This window comes from Oxyura jamaicensis, chromosome 2, assembly GCF_011077185.1.
Source record: "Oxyura jamaicensis isolate SHBP4307 breed ruddy duck chromosome 2, BPBGC_Ojam_1.0, whole genome shotgun sequence".
In the NCBI taxonomy this organism is placed as follows: domain Eukaryota; kingdom Metazoa; phylum Chordata; class Aves; order Anseriformes; family Anatidae; genus Oxyura; species Oxyura jamaicensis.
In genome coordinates this window covers 125085124-125106213 of record NC_048894.1, presented here as the reverse complement: position 1 = coordinate 125106213, position 21090 = coordinate 125085124, and the positions used below count along the sequence as shown (strand labels likewise).

The 21090-nt window shown below is 33.4% G+C and overlaps 1 protein-coding gene across 1 annotated transcript in view; it reads left to right on the top strand.

Annotated features, from left to right (window-relative positions):
- The window catches only part of TRPA1 (transient receptor potential cation channel subfamily A member 1), a 46346-nt gene that overhangs the window by 17040 nt on the left and 8216 nt on the right, over positions 1–21090 (top strand). The window contains exons 8-22 of the mRNA XM_035318141.1: positions 476–612; positions 3163–3211; positions 6989–7088; positions 8141–8241; positions 9501–9670; positions 9758–9922; positions 11247–11361; positions 12597–12763; positions 13664–13757; positions 14109–14168; positions 15542–15640; positions 16508–16578; positions 17015–17162; positions 19384–19473; positions 19695–19864. Of these exons, the coding sequence (XP_035174032.1) occupies positions 476–612; positions 3163–3211; positions 6989–7088; positions 8141–8241; positions 9501–9670; positions 9758–9922; positions 11247–11361; positions 12597–12763; positions 13664–13757; positions 14109–14168; positions 15542–15640; positions 16508–16578; positions 17015–17162; positions 19384–19473; positions 19695–19864 (1736 nt within the window). The remainder of the gene's footprint in view (positions 1–475; positions 613–3162; positions 3212–6988; positions 7089–8140; positions 8242–9500; positions 9671–9757; positions 9923–11246; positions 11362–12596; positions 12764–13663; positions 13758–14108; positions 14169–15541; positions 15641–16507; positions 16579–17014; positions 17163–19383; positions 19474–19694; positions 19865–21090) is intronic.

Sequence of the window (21090 nt, the reverse complement as noted above, 5' to 3'; positions counted from 1 at the left end):
GAAACCTGCAGAAAATTTTATTTAAGAAGCACTTCTAGGGAAGATAAAGAAGTCAAAGATATTTTTAAAAATGCATTTTCTGTATTACATGTTATGGAGGCAGTTTTGTTTGCTTATTCATTTGTACTGTTCTGCCTATGTTTTTTTGTGTTTTACTTCTGCATCATCTTTTCTATTTAAGGCTGTTGTGTGTGCTTGTTTATTAATTCAAGTAGGAAATTAAGACTCGCTATGGTATATTGTAAAGGATTGGCGTAGAATAATGATGAGTTTTGTAGTGATCCTTTAAAACTGTCTCTTTAATGGTTTTGGTCTTTAAGATCTCTTTAGAGATCTTAGTAGTTCCACTATTTTAGTTAGAGATTATTTTCTTCACATGCATAGGAATTCAGGCATTTAGGAAATATGAATCCTGTTTAATAGGCTGGGGACTAGGTTGGCTTCAATTTTTTTAAATTTATTTTCCTATTTATAGAATGAAAAATGTACTGCACTTCATTTTGCTGCCACTCAAGGAGCAACTGAGATTGTGAAGTTAATGATGTCATCCTATGCTGGTGAAGAATCCATTATTGATGCTGTTGATGGGAATAAGGAAACATTGCTTCACAGGTAGGAGACTGCTTTGCCATGCTTCACTGACATGGTATTCTTAGTTTTTACAAAATCCAGTTACACGTTATAAAGTATACTTGGGAACACCCCTTCCACATGTGTTGGAACTCTATGGGATGGGAGATGGTTTTAGAACTATATGAAAGTGTCTGCAATTTGGTCAGAATGTTGAAGATTTTGGTGCTGATACAAAACAGCGTAGTCTAGTTACCTTGGTACCATGTCAAGGAATGGTTGCTAACAGTTTGTACTGAAAATTCACTCCAGTGAAGAATAAGGAAGTGACCAGGTCTATAGATTTGTTAACAGCTTCTGCGGTTATGGAGCAAGTGTCCTCATCTAATGTGGCTTATGTTCTCCAGAAAATAAGTGTAAAAGAATGTCAACAGGTTTCTTTTTTGGAAAAATAAAAAATAAAAAAAAATATACCTGCTCAAGTACAAGTTGGTACATCTCCCTGTGATTGCAAAGTTGTAGATGGCATTTTAGTACATAATAAACTTCTAGGCTTACAATCTTTCCCAGTCTATTTTAAAAGAGAGCACCAAACTGTGGAAGATTTTCCTCAGTTATCTTCAGCAGAAAGGCACATATTTAAATGTGATGGCTACCAGCTCTGTGGAAAATAATATGTTTCTTCATCTGCACATTTTTGCTGTTGCACTGTATTTAAGTAAAGTGTGCTAATTTTACAGTGTTATTCTATGATGAGTTTTACGATATGAATTGGTAGAAAGTTGGAAGTAGTAGAATCATAGAATTACAGAATGTCCTGAGTTAGAAGGGACAAACAAGGATCATCAAATTCAACTCTTGGCAACAGGACCACCCAAAAATCAGACCATGTGTCTGAGATCATTGTCCAAATGCTTCTTGAACTCCAGGAGGTTCAGTGCCATGACCATGCCCATCCCAGTGCCCAACCACACTCTCAGTGAAGAACCTTTCCCTAACCCCCAGCCTGACCCTCCCCAGTCCCAGCTCCATGCCATTCCCCCGGGTCCTGTCGCTGTCCCCAGAGACAGGAGGAGCGCCTGCCCCTCCGCTCCCCTCGTGAGGAAGCTGTAGAGCATGATAGTAGAGATGATTGTTCTTTGGAACATGGTATAAAGTAAAATGATTCCAAGATAACTGACGAAATTAAGAGGGGTGCATGTTGTAAAGTTAAGGTTTGAGTACATTTGGAAATTTAACTGCAATAGAATGTTACTGAAGACAAAGTGATGACAGCATGCCAAAGAAAATTGTGCAGACCCAATATAGCCTTACTACTTAATAGATAATGGGGTCTCACATCCATGGAAGTGATTGTCCTGGAAAAACCTTTGGACCAAAAAGAATGACACTTTTTTGCTCCCTGTGTCTGTGAAAGAGGGGAAAAATACAGTATCAAGAATCATTCAAAAGTAGAAAGTCACCCAAATCTCTCTGCATATAAATAAACTGAATTTGAGCATTAACTTTTTGAGAAGTGAAGCAGCCATAAAGCATAGGCTGGATGTGATCCATTCACAATCCTACTGTCATTTTCCATCTACATATTTTTATAAAACTTCACTCTCTGTTCAGGTACCTTGGAGTTTGTTTTGGATATGTGTGAAACACTCAGCATTTGTGCCTGGCTTGAGAGTTCAGATATAGTGGAGGCATGTTGACTTATTTGGAATCATGATATGTATTTTCAAATATGCCTTTTGAGTAATTGGTTCTATCTATAGCACACCCTGTGTTATTAGCTCTTATAATGTTAAGGGAAGTGTTATCTTTGAGATACAGTACAGCCTTGGAATCGTCCCTCTGTGTTGCTCACAGATTAAAAATATTTCATAGAGGTCTGACTTCTGAAAGCATTTAGAATGTGTGTATTAACTGTTCTATATGTTCTGCTTTGATTATTTCTTTAATAACACATAATTCAGTGTCTTCTCGTAGAATAAAACCCAAGAATGTTTCATGCATATTGGCAACTTTAATATATTTCTGTAATGAAACCACCATTTTGTCGGGCTTTGTATAACCTTTTTTTTCTTATTTTTTTAAGTAGACTTGCCTGTCATCATCAGAATATGTTTTAGCTGAGCCATTACAATTTTAACCACTATTCCAGCATTTTTAAACCAAATATGTATCAAAAATTTTGAGGATCGGGTGGATGGAATGAATTTCATGTTCTAGATCTGCATGGAATGATTCAAATCCGAAGCTTATGGAATTATATATTGACCTTGTGTGGCATAGAAAAAGACCTGGCATATGAAATTAAGCTGTTTGTGTTAAAAATCAGTAGCAAAATCCCCATTCATCTACCAATGAGGTGTTTGTTTCCCATAGTGAATTTTCAGTGCATTAACTGAACTGTTTAAAAATGAAACCCTATGGCAAAAAAGGAAATACCATTTTAAAATGAAATATGTAGTAAGGGTATTTCTGTCTCTTTATTAATATATATATATCTCTTTGAAAATATTAGCAAATAGAGCTAATAACAGTTTGAAAATTCATTGTCCATTCTAATGTTACTCTAATTTTGCATTTTTTTCTCCACAGGACGGCCTTGTTTGATCATTATGAACTGGCAGAGTATTTGATTTCAATGGTAAATATTTAATGAAGTGATATGTTTATAGAGATTATTGCTATCTGTTGCTACAGGTCTGCATAGAGAAATTCATAAAGGAGAATGTTTTCTTAGATACAGGTTATATATATATATACTTCATAAGGCATAATTGACAGTTAAATACAGTGGTAGTTAAGGCTCTGTAATAGTAATCCACAGTTACAGAGAATGAAAACTTGCATTTTAATTTCCATTTTGCTTACTTGGAAAAGTTTCATAAACATATTTTACCAGATATGACAGACCAGTTCAGGCATCTTCACTTTTATGATATGAAATACAAAATAAAAGCTAAATATGCATTAAATTTAATCCGATTTCTCCAGAAAGAAATCCTTGTATATTATATGCACATATCATTCTTCTGGGATCACAAAGCCATGTATCAAAGCTTGTGCATGATCTAGAAATGCCTTTTACTATGAGTAGCTTGGTTATATTTCTTCACAGAGTAACTTCAGGGGAGAAAGAGAAAAAAAAGTAACTGGGGATGCTCCTGGCAGTGCTCCAAGTGTCCATTAATACAAATTAAGCTAAGGCTTATACAACCATTATATGCCACACTCTGCTGAGGAAACTTGCAGAAGTCAGTAGACTTTCCCATTTTATGACTGCTAAGAATTCTTTACTTCATTTTTTGGTAATTACATTAAGAGCAATTCTCTTCTGCATATAGTTTTGCTTTTCCCAAGATTGTCTTAAAGAGATTTGATTTAGTTAGAAATAGATGTTGTGCTTATTTTCAATCCAGATGTTAAATGGTGAGGTTTGACTGCTGAAACCTGGCTGACAAAACAACCTGTCTACAGTTTATTACCTGAGAAATACAGGCACGTTTTCACATGCGGCGGTTTGTGTGCACAAAGTATTAGAGGAAAAATCTTTCACACTGCTAATAACACACATTTGCTGAAAACAAAGTTAAATTCCTTGAGTGTCATTTTGACTATTTTGGCCTTTTTTATAGAATACACGCTGATGGTTTGTTTGGCTTTCTGTATAGAATATAACCATTTGGAAGCTTTAGGACTCTTTTCATTTGTCTTTCTGGGAATGGATCAAAATATTCTACTTATTAGTAGGGTGCAGCACATGCAACCTGTGTTACCTGCTGATTGTAATCCTGGTGAGATCACTAAGTATCTCATATGATGTTTTATACATGAGAATAAAATAATAATTAAAAAAAAAAAAAAGTTATTTTTACTGCTCAAAACGAATACCACATTCCAGGTCAGAATGGCTTTTTGGTTTTAATAAAGAACAAAGTTTATTTATTTTATGCATTAAACTTCCATATTTCTTGCAAATTGACTTATATTGCTTAATTTCTTTATCTTATTTTTGGTAATTTTAGTGTTTGAAAATAAAAATCATTGTAAACTAAGTGTTAAATGTAGCTCTTCTAGGTAGAAAGGATAAGATTATCTATACTAAACAAAATTGTCCAGACACACAATGTATACTGTTTTCATTTAAATTATACCAGTTTTATTTTGGAAGTTGTAGGTCAGTATGCTATGCAAAAATTAGAATCCAAATCTGTAGATATTTCTTCCACAGTCTTTTGTTATTTTGCATTTGGCTTCTACAAATCATGGCAATGAGTAAAAAATCATGTTTCAGTGACCTGGTTTCGAATAACTGAAAACTCACTGCAGCCTTAGCAAAAGGGAAAGACAGAAACCTATGTCAGTGTTCTAACATTTAAATGTGACAAACTTTATAGCTTTACAAAATTGGTGCATATAAATTGCTTTACAGATTAAGCATTTTAAGTGCAGTGACTTTAACAGTAATGTCAAAATGACCTTTGTCACATATGACAATTAGGTGCACAGTATCCAGTCATTGCATGATTGTATTTGCAAGTTGTGTACACAGTTACAAAAAGAATTAAGACATGAAAGTCAAAAAGTTCATTTAGATCATTAGCTTTTTTGCCTGTGTATTGCCTGTGTACTGTACAATTGAGCATTGAGATGTCTGTTGTTTCCTGAGTTTAATTCCTTTAAATATTGTTTCTTTTTGTAGACTTTGTTGAAATGTGCTTAGTCAAAGTAAATGAGCAGTGGTGCTATTACGTATTTTTTTTGCCTGTTTTTCAACTTCCCTTTTCCCCCTTTTTTATCTTAATTTTCACCAAATGGAATATATTAAATTGCTGTAAATACTAATTGATATTCACAACTTTAAATGTAATATTTATATGTACCTTCATTTCTGTTTAATTAATAGATATTAATTTACATGCCAAAGTAAAAGGAGTTCAGTAGCTAAATTTACAAGTTGTTAATTCAGCTGTATTGTAAATATGGTAAATAAATGTGGTAGTATGTAAGTTACTCTGTATCATGATAAATACAAGATGAATGTTGCTGAACTTGTTTTGCTGAGAGTGAAGGTGATTATAAGATTATGTTATTGACTGGAAGTTGATGCCTCTGTATTCACTGAAATGAACAGGCCATTTGGATAAGCAGGTTTCTGTTTGTTCCTTTGATCAATAAGAACATTTTTCAGAGTTTGTCAGACCTTGTAGAAAGGTGACTGGTGAAAGGGTCCTGCACGTGTTACCCTCAAACATTTCATCAACATACATTGAAAGCTTCCTCTTCTCTGTTGGTAAAGTAAACATAGTGCATTTATTACATGCTTCTTATTACTATATTACACGTTTTACTACCCTAGAAATTAAATATTGATCATTATCATTATTAGTTCTCTGTCAAATTTGGACTGGACCCAAAGATTATTCATGTTAATATAAAAACTCCAATTGATTTTTTTTTTTCAATGATCTTTGGATATATCTGAAATAGATTTTTTTTGGATGCTTTGTTCACTCCGTCCAATTTAACTTGCAACTCGATATCTAGAAAAACTGTATCTAAGACATTATAATATATATATCTCATTATTTCATTTACTTGTATTACCTTATTGGCAGGATTTTTTAGATAGATATGTTTATGCTCATAACATTTTACTGATGTAACATTTACTCATAACATTTACTGATAGGTCACCATGGTGACCGCACTTTCCTGCCATTATGCACCTTGTGCAAAAATAGATAACATCAACATTGTACTTTTGGTGGAATATCTCATTCCAGTTCTTGCACTTTGCCCAAGGAAAAAGGTCATATCAAAAACCTTAAGTTCGGAGAATAAAAATGTCTCTGTTGTTGGTACAGCTACTTTGGGATCAAAATTAACTTGGCTTACATAATTTATTATCAATAATAGAAAATGAAGGTAGATCAAGCTATACAGATCAAACTTTATATTCCTGGATGTATCACTTCTTGATTAGTATTATCTAGTATAGCACAGTAGTTCAGAAGGCTCTTGTTCTGCTAATTGCTTAATAGATAAGAGAACATCATCAAAAGGGATGCAATTTTTGTAGTTTTCCAGAGTTTTAAATATGTTCAAGTTAGAAATATATATTTTAAGTATTCATATGCATGGGAAGGTACCTTATTAAAAGATTATGAGGTGTTAAGTCCAGTATACTTAGAAGTAGTCATCTAAAGACGGACAAATAGATAGATGACTGTGTTGTGGCTGGTAGTTTGAAAACATTTTTTTTATATATAAATGCATAATATGCTTATTGAGTTTACTTATCTGGAGCATGTGTATTTACTAAGGATGCCTGTAGTTCTGCTATGCTTCTAAAGGGTAACACCATTTAAAAATTATATTTATTCATTACTGATGATAAACTTGAAATTCTTTATTGCAGGGAGCAAATATTGATAGTGTTGACATAGAAGGTCGATCCCCGCTTCTGTTGGCAACTTCTTGTGCATCATGGAAAATTGTGAATTTACTGCTCTCAAAAGGTACAAAAGAATATGCACATATGATATCCTTTCATTGAGCAGGGTTCATACATGTGAAATCTCTACATTCAACTTCCCTCTCAATTTTAATGCAATACTTCAGCATACAGTCCAGACGTATCTGAGTTAAACAGCTGCTCTGTGTTGGTGTTCCTGGAGGTAAAGGCAGAATTAGACTGATGTTTTCACCCTTTTTCATATAGAATCGATAGGCAGTAGAAAAAAATGTGGGCTATGGTTCATGTTTCTCAAGGCAGAGGTGGCACTCCATCCCTTTATTCCTTAGCAGTTCACAAAGTAATAAGAACCGTGGAATAAATACACCACTTACAAAAAATAGTGTTTCATACCAGAAATCAATCTTTAAGTGTTAAAGCTCATATTTCAAATATTACTTGTGATTTTATAGAATCATGGTTACCTTGACAATGTTTGAGCTATATTTTTCAATTGCTATGCCTTTGGCGCAAGCTAATAATTGTTAGTGTATTTCTTCTTGTTAACTGTTAATAAACCTTATAATAAAAGTTTTAAAATTGTATCAAGGTCAAAAAACTTTATAAGACACTTTTTTTTTTTTTTTTTTTCATAACTGGCAAAAACTCCCATTTCCTGTTGCTTGCTTTATGTAGTATTTCTGCAGATTATTACTTAAATAGCTTTGCCAGATAAAATTACTGTAATTTTGAAAATAGTGAAACATTAAGACAGTATAAGTGGAATGGACTGTAAAACCCATATGAGAAGAGGGTGATCATCTGCATCTTTAAATTACCTCTTGATCTGTGGGTGCTCTGTATCTCTGAATATAAGGGCCCCGTATAAATCATAGTGCTTCAGAGCACTATGGATATGCACTGAATAAATCACAGTGTCACGAGTTGTGTTGGAGGGGGAGAGAATAAGTAAAATGATATAATGTTGACTTGAAATGATATTTGTTATTTTATGGATTTATTTTCAACATTTGTTCCTTTCTCTTAAACAAAGTCAGTTAGTGCCAGGGACCAGCAGTTTTGAAGTTGCTGGTATTTATTTCCATATTTATCTAGGAGCAAATGTATCATTAAAAGATCATCTTGGTCGGAATTTCTTGCATTTGACGGTGTTACAGCCCGGAGGATTACAGCATCTGAATGAGAAATTTCTGCAGGTACAGTAAGCATCAATTTATGTCTGTTATCCTTACTAGAAAACATAAAGGAAGAACAACTACCTTTTTTATTTCGGAATGTTGGTAAAAGTTTCTGGTGTTTTTTAAGTTGCCCAGTGTCACAGAAAATAGTTTGAACAGGTACATATCTCTCATGAAAACTTTTCAAAGCAATAATACAGTTTTCTTATTGCCAGGCAAAGGAATAACATAATTCCATAAATTATTTTGCTGTTGGGGGATTGAATAGCTCAAGAGGTAGGCAATAAAATATAGAACTTTTCACTTCTACTTTCCCAGTTTGCATGCAGTAAAACTAGAGGACATGCTCATATTCAGTCAAGCTCTAGGACTTAAATAGCTTACATAACATTCTGCAGGAATTTCTGTGGACTGGACTGTAATGAAGTCTTGGATTTCCTTTTAATGATTTAAAATACAGATTTGTATTTGGCTATGCTGAGATGAACTCATATTGATAGAACCCAACCTTGCTCGAAAGAGTTAAAGTTGTTAGCTTCCAAAGTTCTAGAAACAACCTTTTAAATGTGAATGATGCATAACTGATCTTATGATGTTGGCTGGACTCTGTAAACAACTTTGATTAGTAGTGCAGAATGGATTTAATCTCCCTTTTCAGCTAATGTTGGGAATCAGCTTTAAAGAAGAGTGATAACTCTTGCTTGTCTACATTGACTTTCTAATTACTGATCATACTAGTAATTCATACAAAGAGTGGAGCAGACTGAGGGAGGAGATTCTTGGTTTCTTTAAGAAAGGATATACATAGGGTAGTGTTAGATAAAGTATAGAGAAAAACAAGAAAATGAAAATGAGGAAAAAGAAATTAGGGTAAAAAATTATATCACAAAACAGTGAACTGGTAGTTCCTGACAGCCAGAAGTTTTGCTGCTGAATAAAGACTATAGTCTACCCTTGCTTTCTGTATAAGCCTTTTATTAACATCAATGAGTATTGTGGTTGAATGGCAGCAAAGGATCTCCTGTGTTACACTTGTTCTGTGGATGGATTGCAGTGAGGGCACAGGTTGGCAAGTTGCTGTGTTCTCTGAAGAGTAATTCTTTTTAAAAATGATGACCCACTAATCAGCAGATATTAAGTGCTCATTGTTACTATACTTACTCACTTGTTTTTAGATACTGCTTTAAAATAGTAATGCAATTGTTAGGAACTGTTGGAAGCTGGAGCATCATTGATATAAATGTAATTCTGTGCTTTTGTTCTTTTGGGGGTAACAGATGGAACATATTAAAAATCTTGTAGTGGATGAAGATAATGAAGGATGCACTCCATTGCATTATGCATGCAGGCAAGGTGTGGCCCTCTCTGTAAATAATTTACTCAGCCTCAATGTTTCCATTTATTCTAAGAGCAGGGACAAGAAGTCACCCTTACACTTTGCTGCCAGGTTAGTAGTACAGACTAGGCTGTGGAATCAGTGCCATTTTCCCATCCATATTTCTTTGACATTAATTTATATGTTTATCTTTCAAAGCTATGGACGCATCAATACATGTCAACGACTTATAAGAGATATGAAAGACACAAGACTTTTGAATGAAGGTGATAAGAAGGGAATGACCCCCCTTCATTTGGCAGCCCAGAATGGTCATGAGAAGGTAGTTCAGTTTCTTCTGAAGAGAGGGGCCCTTTTCCTCTGGTAAGTATTCAGATTTCTGTTCATTAAGGTAAAGAACTATCACCTTAAATTTTATGTCAAGTAACTGGAAAGCTAATACAATATAAATACAATATATAATAATAAATAGTATATACAAATATATACATATATATACAATAAAGTAAATTTATATAATATTTGTAAAACTAAGCTGATTGTACTTCCCTCCTGCCTCATGCATAGAACCAGGGCTACTAGTGCTGGCAAAACTGAGGTTTCTCTAAATCCAACTGAGAGAAAAATACTTTAAAAAGTACTGTTTTGGAAATAAAATAATAATGTCAGCTTCACTGATATTCCCTTCATGTTCACACTTCTTGGGTATGGGTTCTCAGAATTGGTGGTTCACAGGCAACTTGCCTTTCACTCTCAGTCTCAATTTCAGGTCAAAGATCCTCAAAGCAGCTCCGCATCCTGATAGGATTTTCAAAGTTCCCAGGCCCAAACCTGCAAAACCTGGTGTGAGCCAAACCTAGTGAAAGTTTAGAGTCTTTAGGGTCCTGTTTACAAGGTACATTCTGGAGCTTTAACTTTCAAATGCTATGCTTCCATATCCTTGATAATCTGAACTAAACCTGCACCTTGGAGCTAGGGATCTAAGTGTTCTATACCAAACAGACATGTCATACATTCATTATTATGACTGTGGATGACCCACTAAGTGGACTGCTTGTCAAGCTCTTTATTTCATGTTTCCTTAGCTGGACTAGACCACCTAGCTAGGATAGGGATGATGATTGATATATAATATGTGTGTGTACAGGTTTGTGTTTATGTATGTATTTAGGCTTAATTTAGACTTAAAGTAGCATTTTTTGATGAAATGACCTGATAAGCTCTATGTGATTAAAGGCTTAATTTTGTTAAACTACGATAAAGTAATATTAATTGGAACAGATTTGTGTGCTTACAATGGTTTGTATATTACTGCCTTTAAATGCACAATTCTATAACATGGTCATGATCTATGCCATCTCTGTTACAGGTATTAGTAACAAAATATTGTAAATATTTGACTCATTTTCAAGGGACACCTAAGAAAATGGGTGCAATCCCCATTTGTACATGAATAGAGAGGTGAAAGGAGAGAGGGGGAGCAAAATACTTTTATTGTCTTGAACCTTTTACTTCAGAGTGATGCATTTTTAATAACATAATAGTTGATAGAAGGCATGGACATTTCTACAGTAGTCATGCCAAAACAAAGATGTTTGAGTCAAAGAACAAGGCAATTACATTTATCTGAAATTTATAGAAGGCTTTTCTATTTCTAATTACTGTTTTTGTATCTGCTCTATGTAAGTGATTATAAAGGCTGGACAGCCCTGCACCATGCTGCCTTTGGAGGATACACTCGCACAATGCAGATAATTTTGGATACTAATGTGAAGTGTACTGACAGAGTGGACGAAGAAGGGGTATGTGTTCACATAATGTTATTTGTTTGTCATCTGTTACTTCTATCGGTGGTGTACTATTAGTAGATTGTATTTCACTGTGTATTTCATATATAATATTATATTTTTTAAAGTCAGTTTATATTTCATTGCTGTTAAAGTTTATCACTTAGATTAGCATAATTAATGAAATTATTATCCAATTTTTATAACTGGGATACAAAAAACAAACAGACTAAAACAAATCAAAAAGCAATGAAAAACAAAGTGCTGAGTATGTTGGACTTGTCTCTCTTGCCCCCTTTACAGTGCAACAGTATTTTAATAATATAATACAAGCATTGGTAATTTAAATTTTAAAAGCTCATACAGATTGAAAGAAGTCCAACATCAGATAATACTCATTAACATACTGTTTGAAATCCACCTGTTCTGCAATGCCACATCCAACAAATGCAGCTTCTGTCTTGTTCTGAAGTTTGGACAAATCTTTTGAGTAAAGACAGAACGTAGCTCCTGAATTGAAGATCTCTTGTATGACCCTGCCTAACAGTTTTCCATCAGAAAACACAGGGTGATCATTTTAAAGAACTGTTTTGTTGTCAACCCAGAAGATGTTGCTAATTTCACAGAGAAATGATGGTGAAGACGTTCAGAACTAGTTATTTAGGGAAAATTGTTACCTAGAAATCAATCAGAAGCCAATATTTAGTTTCTAATTTACTTCAGGAAAATATGGGTCACTTGGGAAGGCTTTCAAATGTCAATTTCAGTGTCACTTGATTCCTAAACCACTCATTGCCCTACTTATATGAAAATAACAAAGGAAAAAAAGGTTTCTCTTAAAAACCTCTGCCTACAGATTTGTTTATATGAGCACATCTGGATATAATTGGATGCTTCTTTTCCTGATCGTCAAACGCAGACTTTTTGTGTCTGGCAATACTGTCATTTTTACCTATCTGTGACTCACTGTTTGTTAGCTACAAAAGTAAAAGATATTGACAAATTGGCCTTTCTTACCTACAGTTGAGTTTCCTCTTCAAATGTAATGAACTATTCTGACCATAGACATAGAATTAAGAACTTGTCTATAATTTCTCTGTGACAAGATTTTACTTGTTAATATTGACAGTAAAAGCATTTAGGACTTGTAACTGAGAGTATCATGTGGCTTTTCAGTGTGGGAAAGGGACTGCATAATTATTTTTTTAAAGAGTCTCATGATTGCATTTCTGTCCTACTTTTCTGTACAGAACACAGCTTTGCACCTAGCTGCAAAAGAAGGACATGCAAAAGCAGTAAGGTTACTTCTTGACTATGGTGCGAAAATTCTGTTGAACAAAGCAGTAGCTTCTTTTTTCCATGAAGCAATACACAATAGGAGGAAAGATGTAGTATCAGCTGTAATCTTGCACAAAAGGTAAAGTACACAAAAAATGCTTTTGGGTTTTATTTTCCTTATTTTCCTTTTTTTAAAAAAAAAAAAAGAAAAAAAGAGATTGATTAAGTTTTGAAAAACTGTCGTTTAATAAGTAGAACTGAGTTCTTATATTAAATTTCCAGAGATTGCGTTGTGGTCTAGTGACAGACAATTAAGAATAGCATAACTGTAATGAACATCAGGTATGTGGCATGTTCTTTTCCGTATTAGACTGTGTATTCAGATTCTGGAAAAACAAAACAAAACAACAACAACAACAAAAGCCAAATGTAGAAACCATGAGATATAAGTAATCCTTCCCATGTCATCTCTCTACATATATACATAATTTTAGGCTTTCACGATATGTGTCAATACCTACAGACTTTTAATCAAAATATAAGCACAATACCGTTCAAGGGAATTAATTTTAAATTGTTGTTTTAAATATGTTTCAAAATTTTTAAAATGTGGCAATTGAACTGCAATTTAGAATATTTTATATTAAAATATAGCCAAGTTCCACTTTAGGAGCAAAATATTGCACCACTGCTAGATGAGTGCATTTTTTGGTAAGAGTTGCAGTAGCACTGCCAGTATTTAATTGTATTAATGATTACTCATCTAATCTTGCAACCTGAGATTTCAGCTTTAGTTTGTTTCCTGTGGAGTACAAAGAAGGATATTATTTCTGTTTAATTTATAACAGAATTAGATATGATGGAAGCATCCAAAATATTACTCAATTACAGCTGATTTTCCATTTGATGTTAAGTAAATTTAGTACATATTGTGATTTGCAAGATAATATCTAAAATAAAACTTAAATAATCTAAAACTAGTTTAATTTAAAAGAGAAGTAACTCATTCCTTTTTGATTATTTCAATTCATTTTTGCAGATGGGAAGAAGCTGTTCTGACATTCTCTCACTATTCTAATGCCAATAAGTGTCCTTTGCTGGAAATGGTTGAGTATCTTCCTGATTCCTTTAAAGTAAGTTCACTGCAAATATTAAAAACATAACTGCACCAGAAAGCCCTTTGGTTAGATTGCATCATCTGCCATTGTTTTTCTAATGCCATCCTCACTAACATGGATTATTATAAAATAGGAACAACATGAATTCATACATTGATTTAATTTTATTGTCCTACATGTGAACTCTGGAGTTTTATTTATTCATAACATAAAATGTATATCTACCATATAACCTGACTAAATAAGCACTCCCATTAGATGACTGCCACATTTGAAGGTCATTTTCTTTAGCTACAAATGTTTTCTGTTCATTCTGATGAACATTATCTGCATCACCTTCATTCACTTTTCTGTTCATCTTCAAAGCTGGTTTTGGATAACTGCATAATTGAGTCTTCAGAGGAAAAGACAAGTCGAGATTTCTATGTAAGTGAACAAAAAAATTTATGAAGACAGTACATTTTATGATCTTAGAATGGAATATGTCACAATGTCCTTGTCAATAACAGCAGTACATTATCTGGATAATAGTTAACTTAGAAAATCATCAGCTTGCCTTTTAGCTACTAATATTAATAATTTTACATATATTCTGTATTTATATACGTGTCCTGATATAAATTCACACTAATATTTTAACTTCAGTCATGAATAATTCTGTAGTTACCAATAACTAAATTCAGATTTATGCTTTTAATATGTATTTGTTAAAAAATTGTCAGTATTAGGAAGACTTTTCAAAGTCACTTCATCAGATACTAGCAATCTTCAACCATTAGTCTTCGTTTTTACTGCAAAGACAGTAATTCTCTTTATTGTATGTTTGTAAGTAAAACAAACAAAACATTTTACTTGAAATATAGAGAAGTAGACAATACATATAGTTTAATGTTTGTCAAGTTCATATTGATAGAGCATGTTTGTAGGAGAGTATAAGATCTTAATAGAAAACAAGGGTGACTGATCTTGTTTTATCCTTTGGACTGCAAATGGCTCTGAAGTTCAGTTTCTGTAATCTTCATGCTTATGCATTTTAGCAAGTATAACATCAAACCTGATCAAACTATTGAATTCAACATACTGTGTAAATTCTTACAATCAAGCTGAGTGTCAGAAGTTATGGATATTACAAAAGAACAGTGACAGAAACATTAATATCTATTAATGTATATGAAATGCATGCCTGTCATAAGAAATACAATTGTCATAAATAATTCATAGTTTAATACGTTTCTTTTTTTTTGCAAATTCTTGTCCAAAATCTTAAGCAGTAGGTTGCTTCCACAGTTCTGAAGAGGCATGAATGTTCTACAGTTATGTTACCTTCAAAACCATATTGAAAAAAAAATAAAAATGATTTACTACATTAAAAGTTGCAATTTTTCTGCTACTAAACATTTTCTTTATATTGTATTATCAATGCCATATAACTTTAAAATAAAATACTTTCTTCAAAGTCAGCATAAAAAATGGATGAAAGAACGACCTTTTTAAACTATAATATTTTAAGAATAAATGTTTTGTTTTGTTTTGTTTGGTTTGGTTGGTGTTTTTTTTTCAGTTTAAAATGACTTTATTCTTACAAGCTTACATCTTGCAATCATACATTGTATTTTGATGGCATGTGTTCACACTGAGTGACTAATAATTAGTAAACTTCAGTGTTCTAATTACTTTAACACAATATTCCTTTTTTTTTTTTTTTCTAAAGGATTAGTATTTTAAAATTTAACATGTTATCTCAGTCTTAGACTATGAGTTTTATCATATTCAAGTGCTGGTGTATGTTTATTATTCAGATTGAATATAACTTCAGATATCTTCAGTGTCCTCTGACACTTAACAAGAAATTAAAGGATAGTGAAGATATTTTCTATGAACCACTTGCCATTTTAAATGTAAGTTTTTTATTTTACTTTGAAATAATTCCATGCTGTCGTTTGAGATAAAATCAAGTGTTTTATATTTTTATCATAATATTGCTTCTCCAAAGGTCCTAATTATATTTTTAAAGTATTTTGTAATAAAGTATGAGCTAAACTTCATATAGTCTAAATAATAAAGAACTGTTATTTCAGGATTAGATATAAATTCTTGGTTTATTTAAACAGCTATGCAGGTTTCAAGAGAATATGCTGTAAATACAGGTAGTACATCAAGGAAAACTGTTTTCCAGTTCCCGTAGTGACCGTGTTCAGGAATACGAGACATTGAAAAACCTGACAAAGATGACTTCTTTATATGCTAACTGAAAAAAAATCTGTGCTTAAAGCAAATTTTACTGTTCTCACACACTGCCAATTTGTTCTCGCTGTCTTCGGCAGAAAACATTTACAGAACAATCTTGTGGGCTATATTTGATTACTTTTTGGACTTACTGTGGACAACTAGATTTGGTATACCTTTTAAGAATAAATTATTTTCTAATTAAACATAACTAAAAAAATCATGGTCACTTCACATCTATGGTTGGCAAAATGTTCACTCCCGAAAAATCGTATCATTATCAGTCTGTCTCTGCAGAGTTTTTTGTTTTGTTTTGTTTTGTTTTGTTTTAAAAAAAGCTTGAAATAGATATGTTAGTTTATTCTAACAAGCTATAGGACAGAAAGAGAATGGCTCAGTAGGCCATTCTCTTATATATAAGAAGAAGAAGAATTGTAATAGCTTTGAACAAAAGTGAATAAACAAAAGAACTTTGCAATATTCTACAAACACTAGACTAATTTTCACTTGTTCTCACTAGACTAATTCTTGTTTTGTAGGCCATGGTACGTCACAATCGCATGGAGCTACTTAGTCATCCTGTGTGCAAAGAATATTTGCTAATGAAATGGTAGGTGTATTTAAATGTACATAAGATACAATATTACATGTCAGGATGAAGGCTATTGTACCTGAGAGCTGTTTAGTAAAGTACACATACTACTGTGACGTTACTGAAGCAAATGTATTTGCACAACACACTCATAAGTGTACTTAGGTTATGCTAATGTGGTTTAGTACTTAGTAGTGATTCTCTGATGAATACAAAAAAAAAATAACACTGTCTTTTTTTTTAAATATATAGTAGTATCACTGAGTTAAAAAAGGAACAATATTTCAGAATGACAGATACACTTTTTTCCTCACAAAGCTCAGTGATTCATCCTGAAAGGGTGTTTGAAAAATGCTTGTTTTCTCATCATGAGAACATTGTTGTCTATTACATTTAAATGCAGGCTCTTATAAATTTGTAAAGTGTTGTAACTGTGAACATTTTTACTTTCAAGGATGGCCTATGGGTTTCGAGCACATCTGATGAATTTAGGCATATATTCTCTTGGTCTCATCCCATTGACTCTTCTGGTCACCCACATACAGCCAGGAAGACCTTTGAATGGAACAGAAATCTATGAAGCAAGACCATTAGAATATGAGGTACTGAGTTTTCATATCATTTAGAATATGTTTAGGATTTTTATAGCAAGAAGATGTGATTGCTTATATATTTTCTAGTTATTTATTTTTTATCAACTCTGAATAGAATTGTTTATTTTTAAACATTCAGCAACAACTTCTGTAGATAAATTTCAATTTCCATATCTTATTTTCAATGTCTTTTCTGAAAATTTCATGTCTGAAATGAAAATTTCATGGCAAAACATCTGTTGTGCCAAAATGTGAATGACATACCTTTGTTTTGGAATTATTATATCTCAAAAGGAAAACCATAACTAGGTAACAATGTAAATATGCATCATATTGACTTTTGAATATTTATCTGTAAGTCAAAACGACAGTAGATGTTGGGATACTCTAATAATTTGTGAATATTTGTGAATTCTTCATGATATGCATTGGATGAAAATGGTGCTTTAGGTGGGGCTGTAAGGAAAACAGGCCAGGAAGAACTCTGTCTTGGGATAAACCTGTCCTCTAGAGATACTTTGGGGTTGTTAGGAGACAGAAACAAACTCTTTTCAGAAGCTGGAACTGCAATAAGTAGGACACCATAGTGACCTGAAGAAGTTAGACTGGCCTGATCCAAATTGACATTTTAGAAAAGACAGACATTGGTGCAACTGGTTGATGTCCTTTTTGTAAGCGTTTCCCTCTTGCAGTTAAAGCTAAGCAGTATTATGACCCTTAAGAAGGTTGTGTTGTCCCAAAGCTGAACTTCCAAAGAACTGCAAGTACTGTTTTTTGCTGAACCTGTGAATACAGCTCATGCATAGTGTTACACTCCTGTGTCCACCTGAAGGGCCGGAGAGTCTCAGAGCTCTGTCTCAAACTGTGGCATACAAGCATTAATGGACAGAAGTTATTGTTGTGTGGTGAAATCTTCAAATTAATCCATTTAAAATTGTGATTTTTATCACCAAAACCAAGGAGTTTGAAGAAAAGAGCCAAGAAAAATATTTTATATGTCATTTCATGGGAGAAAAACAACAACAACAACAACAACAAAAACAAACAAACAAACAAAAAAAACCACTGAAATAGGAAATCAAAAAAAAAGATATGCTAGTAGAAATATGAAATAATGTAAACTCAATGAATATGAAAGGTCCATGAGGATATCCTGATGCATGAAAAAGTCTGGAGAACCACATGCCCAGGCCAGTGCATGCAGGTTTCTCAGAAATTCAGAAGCCAAGACTAGCATAACTGGAATAATTCATGCTCCACTAACCAACTCATCTTCGTGATGGAAGATAGGAGAAGGACGGAAGCGGACAGAGGAAAGATTCTGATTTCCCTGGGTCCTTGAGCCATCAGGAAGAAATGTAGCTGGATGAGGGAGTCCTGTCCTTCAGTGAGGAATGATGATGCCAGCTTGTGTCGAAACAGTGTACTGATGAGGAGCTGCGAAGTTGTTGCGTGAGAGACTAAAGCAACCCCAGCGTATATCATGTAATGGGGGAGTCAGTGTCCTGGTGACTCTGTAATGGGCATGAAGCCAGGAATGACAGATCCTGAGGGGAGCACAGCATTACAGAACATGGTACTCTTCTCTGAATCCAGGTTAAAGAGGTACACCACAATGGGGCACATGCTGATATGTATTGCAGCAACCCCTCCAGTGGCAAATTAGCTTTACAATTTATTTATTAAAGATAAAATTCCCTGTTGTTATCTATGCCAGTATAAGGCATTTCATAATAAAGTTCCCTTTGCCAATACTAGTTGTAAAGAGAGATGTCAAAGAGAGCAGCCACATAAGGATGCCAGGACTCCAAATTGTGCACCTTTCAAAGACTTCTGTCACCATTCCTGACATTGCAATATGATAGTAAAGTTATGGACCATAGAATTTATCTTTATGTTCATGTTGTGGCAAAACACATCAAAAAAAAGTGGCATAAATACTGCAATTTCAGTTCCCGAGCTTGAACAGTAGTAATAAGGAAGCTGCACAGCAGCAGTTTATCATGGGAATGCACAAACTTTCATATTTGGTTTGTATTAAACATGATATACATGACATGGATTTCACAATAAATATTAATAAAATAGAATTTAGTCTGTTAGCTTGCTTCAGATAAGCTTATTACTACCCTAACTTGGCAATATAATGTGTATATAGTAGGTAGAAATAAAATAAACATTATTAATTTAACAATTTCTGATTTGTTTTGTGCTCTGCTTTTTGTTTTAGGGCTCATACTTCACAAGGGTGTGTATGTGTTTAGTTTTAATTATGAGTTTACTTGGAATCTGCAAAGAAATATTTCAACTCATTCAGCAGGTAAATTCATAAGGGATTATATGCATAACATCATTCACAACCATGTGCATAGCAGTTTGTATTATATTGAAATATATCTGATTTTTCTGTAATTGTAAGGGAAACATAATTTATTCCTATATATGAGATTACAAGTGAGAAAAGGATTTAAGTACTGTTATTGAATTAAGTCCTTTAACGATGCTCAACTTGTAAATGTGCATCTCTCTCTTAAATCCTAGAAATTGAAATATTTGTTGGATTACTCCAATCTACTGGACTGGACAATTTATACTACAAGCATAATTTTTGTGTCTTCTTTATTTATTAATACACCAGCTCATTTGCAGTGGGAATGTGGAGCAATTGCTGTATACTTGTCTTGGATGAACTTCTTGCTTTATCTTCAGCGGTAAAAATTATTTACATGCTTTGCGATAAATACTTTCAATATTTTACAAATTCTGTATATTCTAGAGTGTAATTGATCATTTGATAGTACTATTTTTAATTTAAGCTATACAAGTTTCCAGATTCGGGTCATAGGATTTTTTAATTTTTTAATTTTTATTTTTTACCTAATGAACTGTGAAGTAGTTTTTGGTGTTTTTAATGTAAAGAATCACAGTGTGTGATGGCAATTTAAGAAGTAACAAAACTTATTTTAATGCTGAGTAAGCAAAGTCACTGCATATGTCTTTTTAAAAAGTGTTTCGTTATACTATATAGACTTTAACTTTTCTTTAAAAGCAAAGAAAAAAAAATACATACCATCACAAAAAAGAATGTGAATTATAGGAGGCAAAAGGACAACAATCTGTTGTTATAAGTAACACCTGAGGGAGGGTAATTTCTTTCATCATTTTACAGAGTGAATGGCACACCCCACTTTTCCCCATGTGTCCTGTAAAAGAATTGCAATGGGTGAAATTATTTCTTTAGTTGTCATTAAGTCTATTTATTGCCATTAATGACCCCAATGATACCAGTAGTACAATGGTGTCTGAGAGTCATGGACTTCAGGGGAGTTATGAAGATGGAAAAATAGGGTGGGTGTAGTGCTTAATACTAATAAAACATGTTTGTAAAGTGATAACCCAGCATATATGCTTTTCAGATTCTTATTCCGTGTGGTTTGAAAGATAGACAAACATGGCATTTGCTGATTAATTTTAACAGTATTATACTGTAGTTGGGATGTTTGAGGACAAGGTTTGTCAACAGAGGGTAATATCATAAAAAGATAATGGCTTTATGATATTGCCTCTGCTGACAAACCTTGCCTTGCACGTGTCTGACCTTAGATGACTAGTGAATGGGCTTATCCTCTCTCCTTGTCTGTGTTCAGTGGGCAAAATGAGTATGGAACCTAAACAGTAAAAAGTGCCCAACCTTACTTCTTCTGTGAGATTAAATGCTTCCCCTCCCTGCTTGTTTGTATGTCAGTAGAACTTTACAGGCACTCTACAAGTTGTTTTTCTGAGTCAGGCCATCTCTTCTCAAAGCAACCTGTAGTTCTGTTGACTTCAGCGGAGCTGTATGTAATAAATAAAAATTTATTTATATTAAGATTAGGTTTGCTTTACTTCCAGTTTAACGTTTTCAGACTTGCAAATAGTACCGGGTGAACAAGGGGGG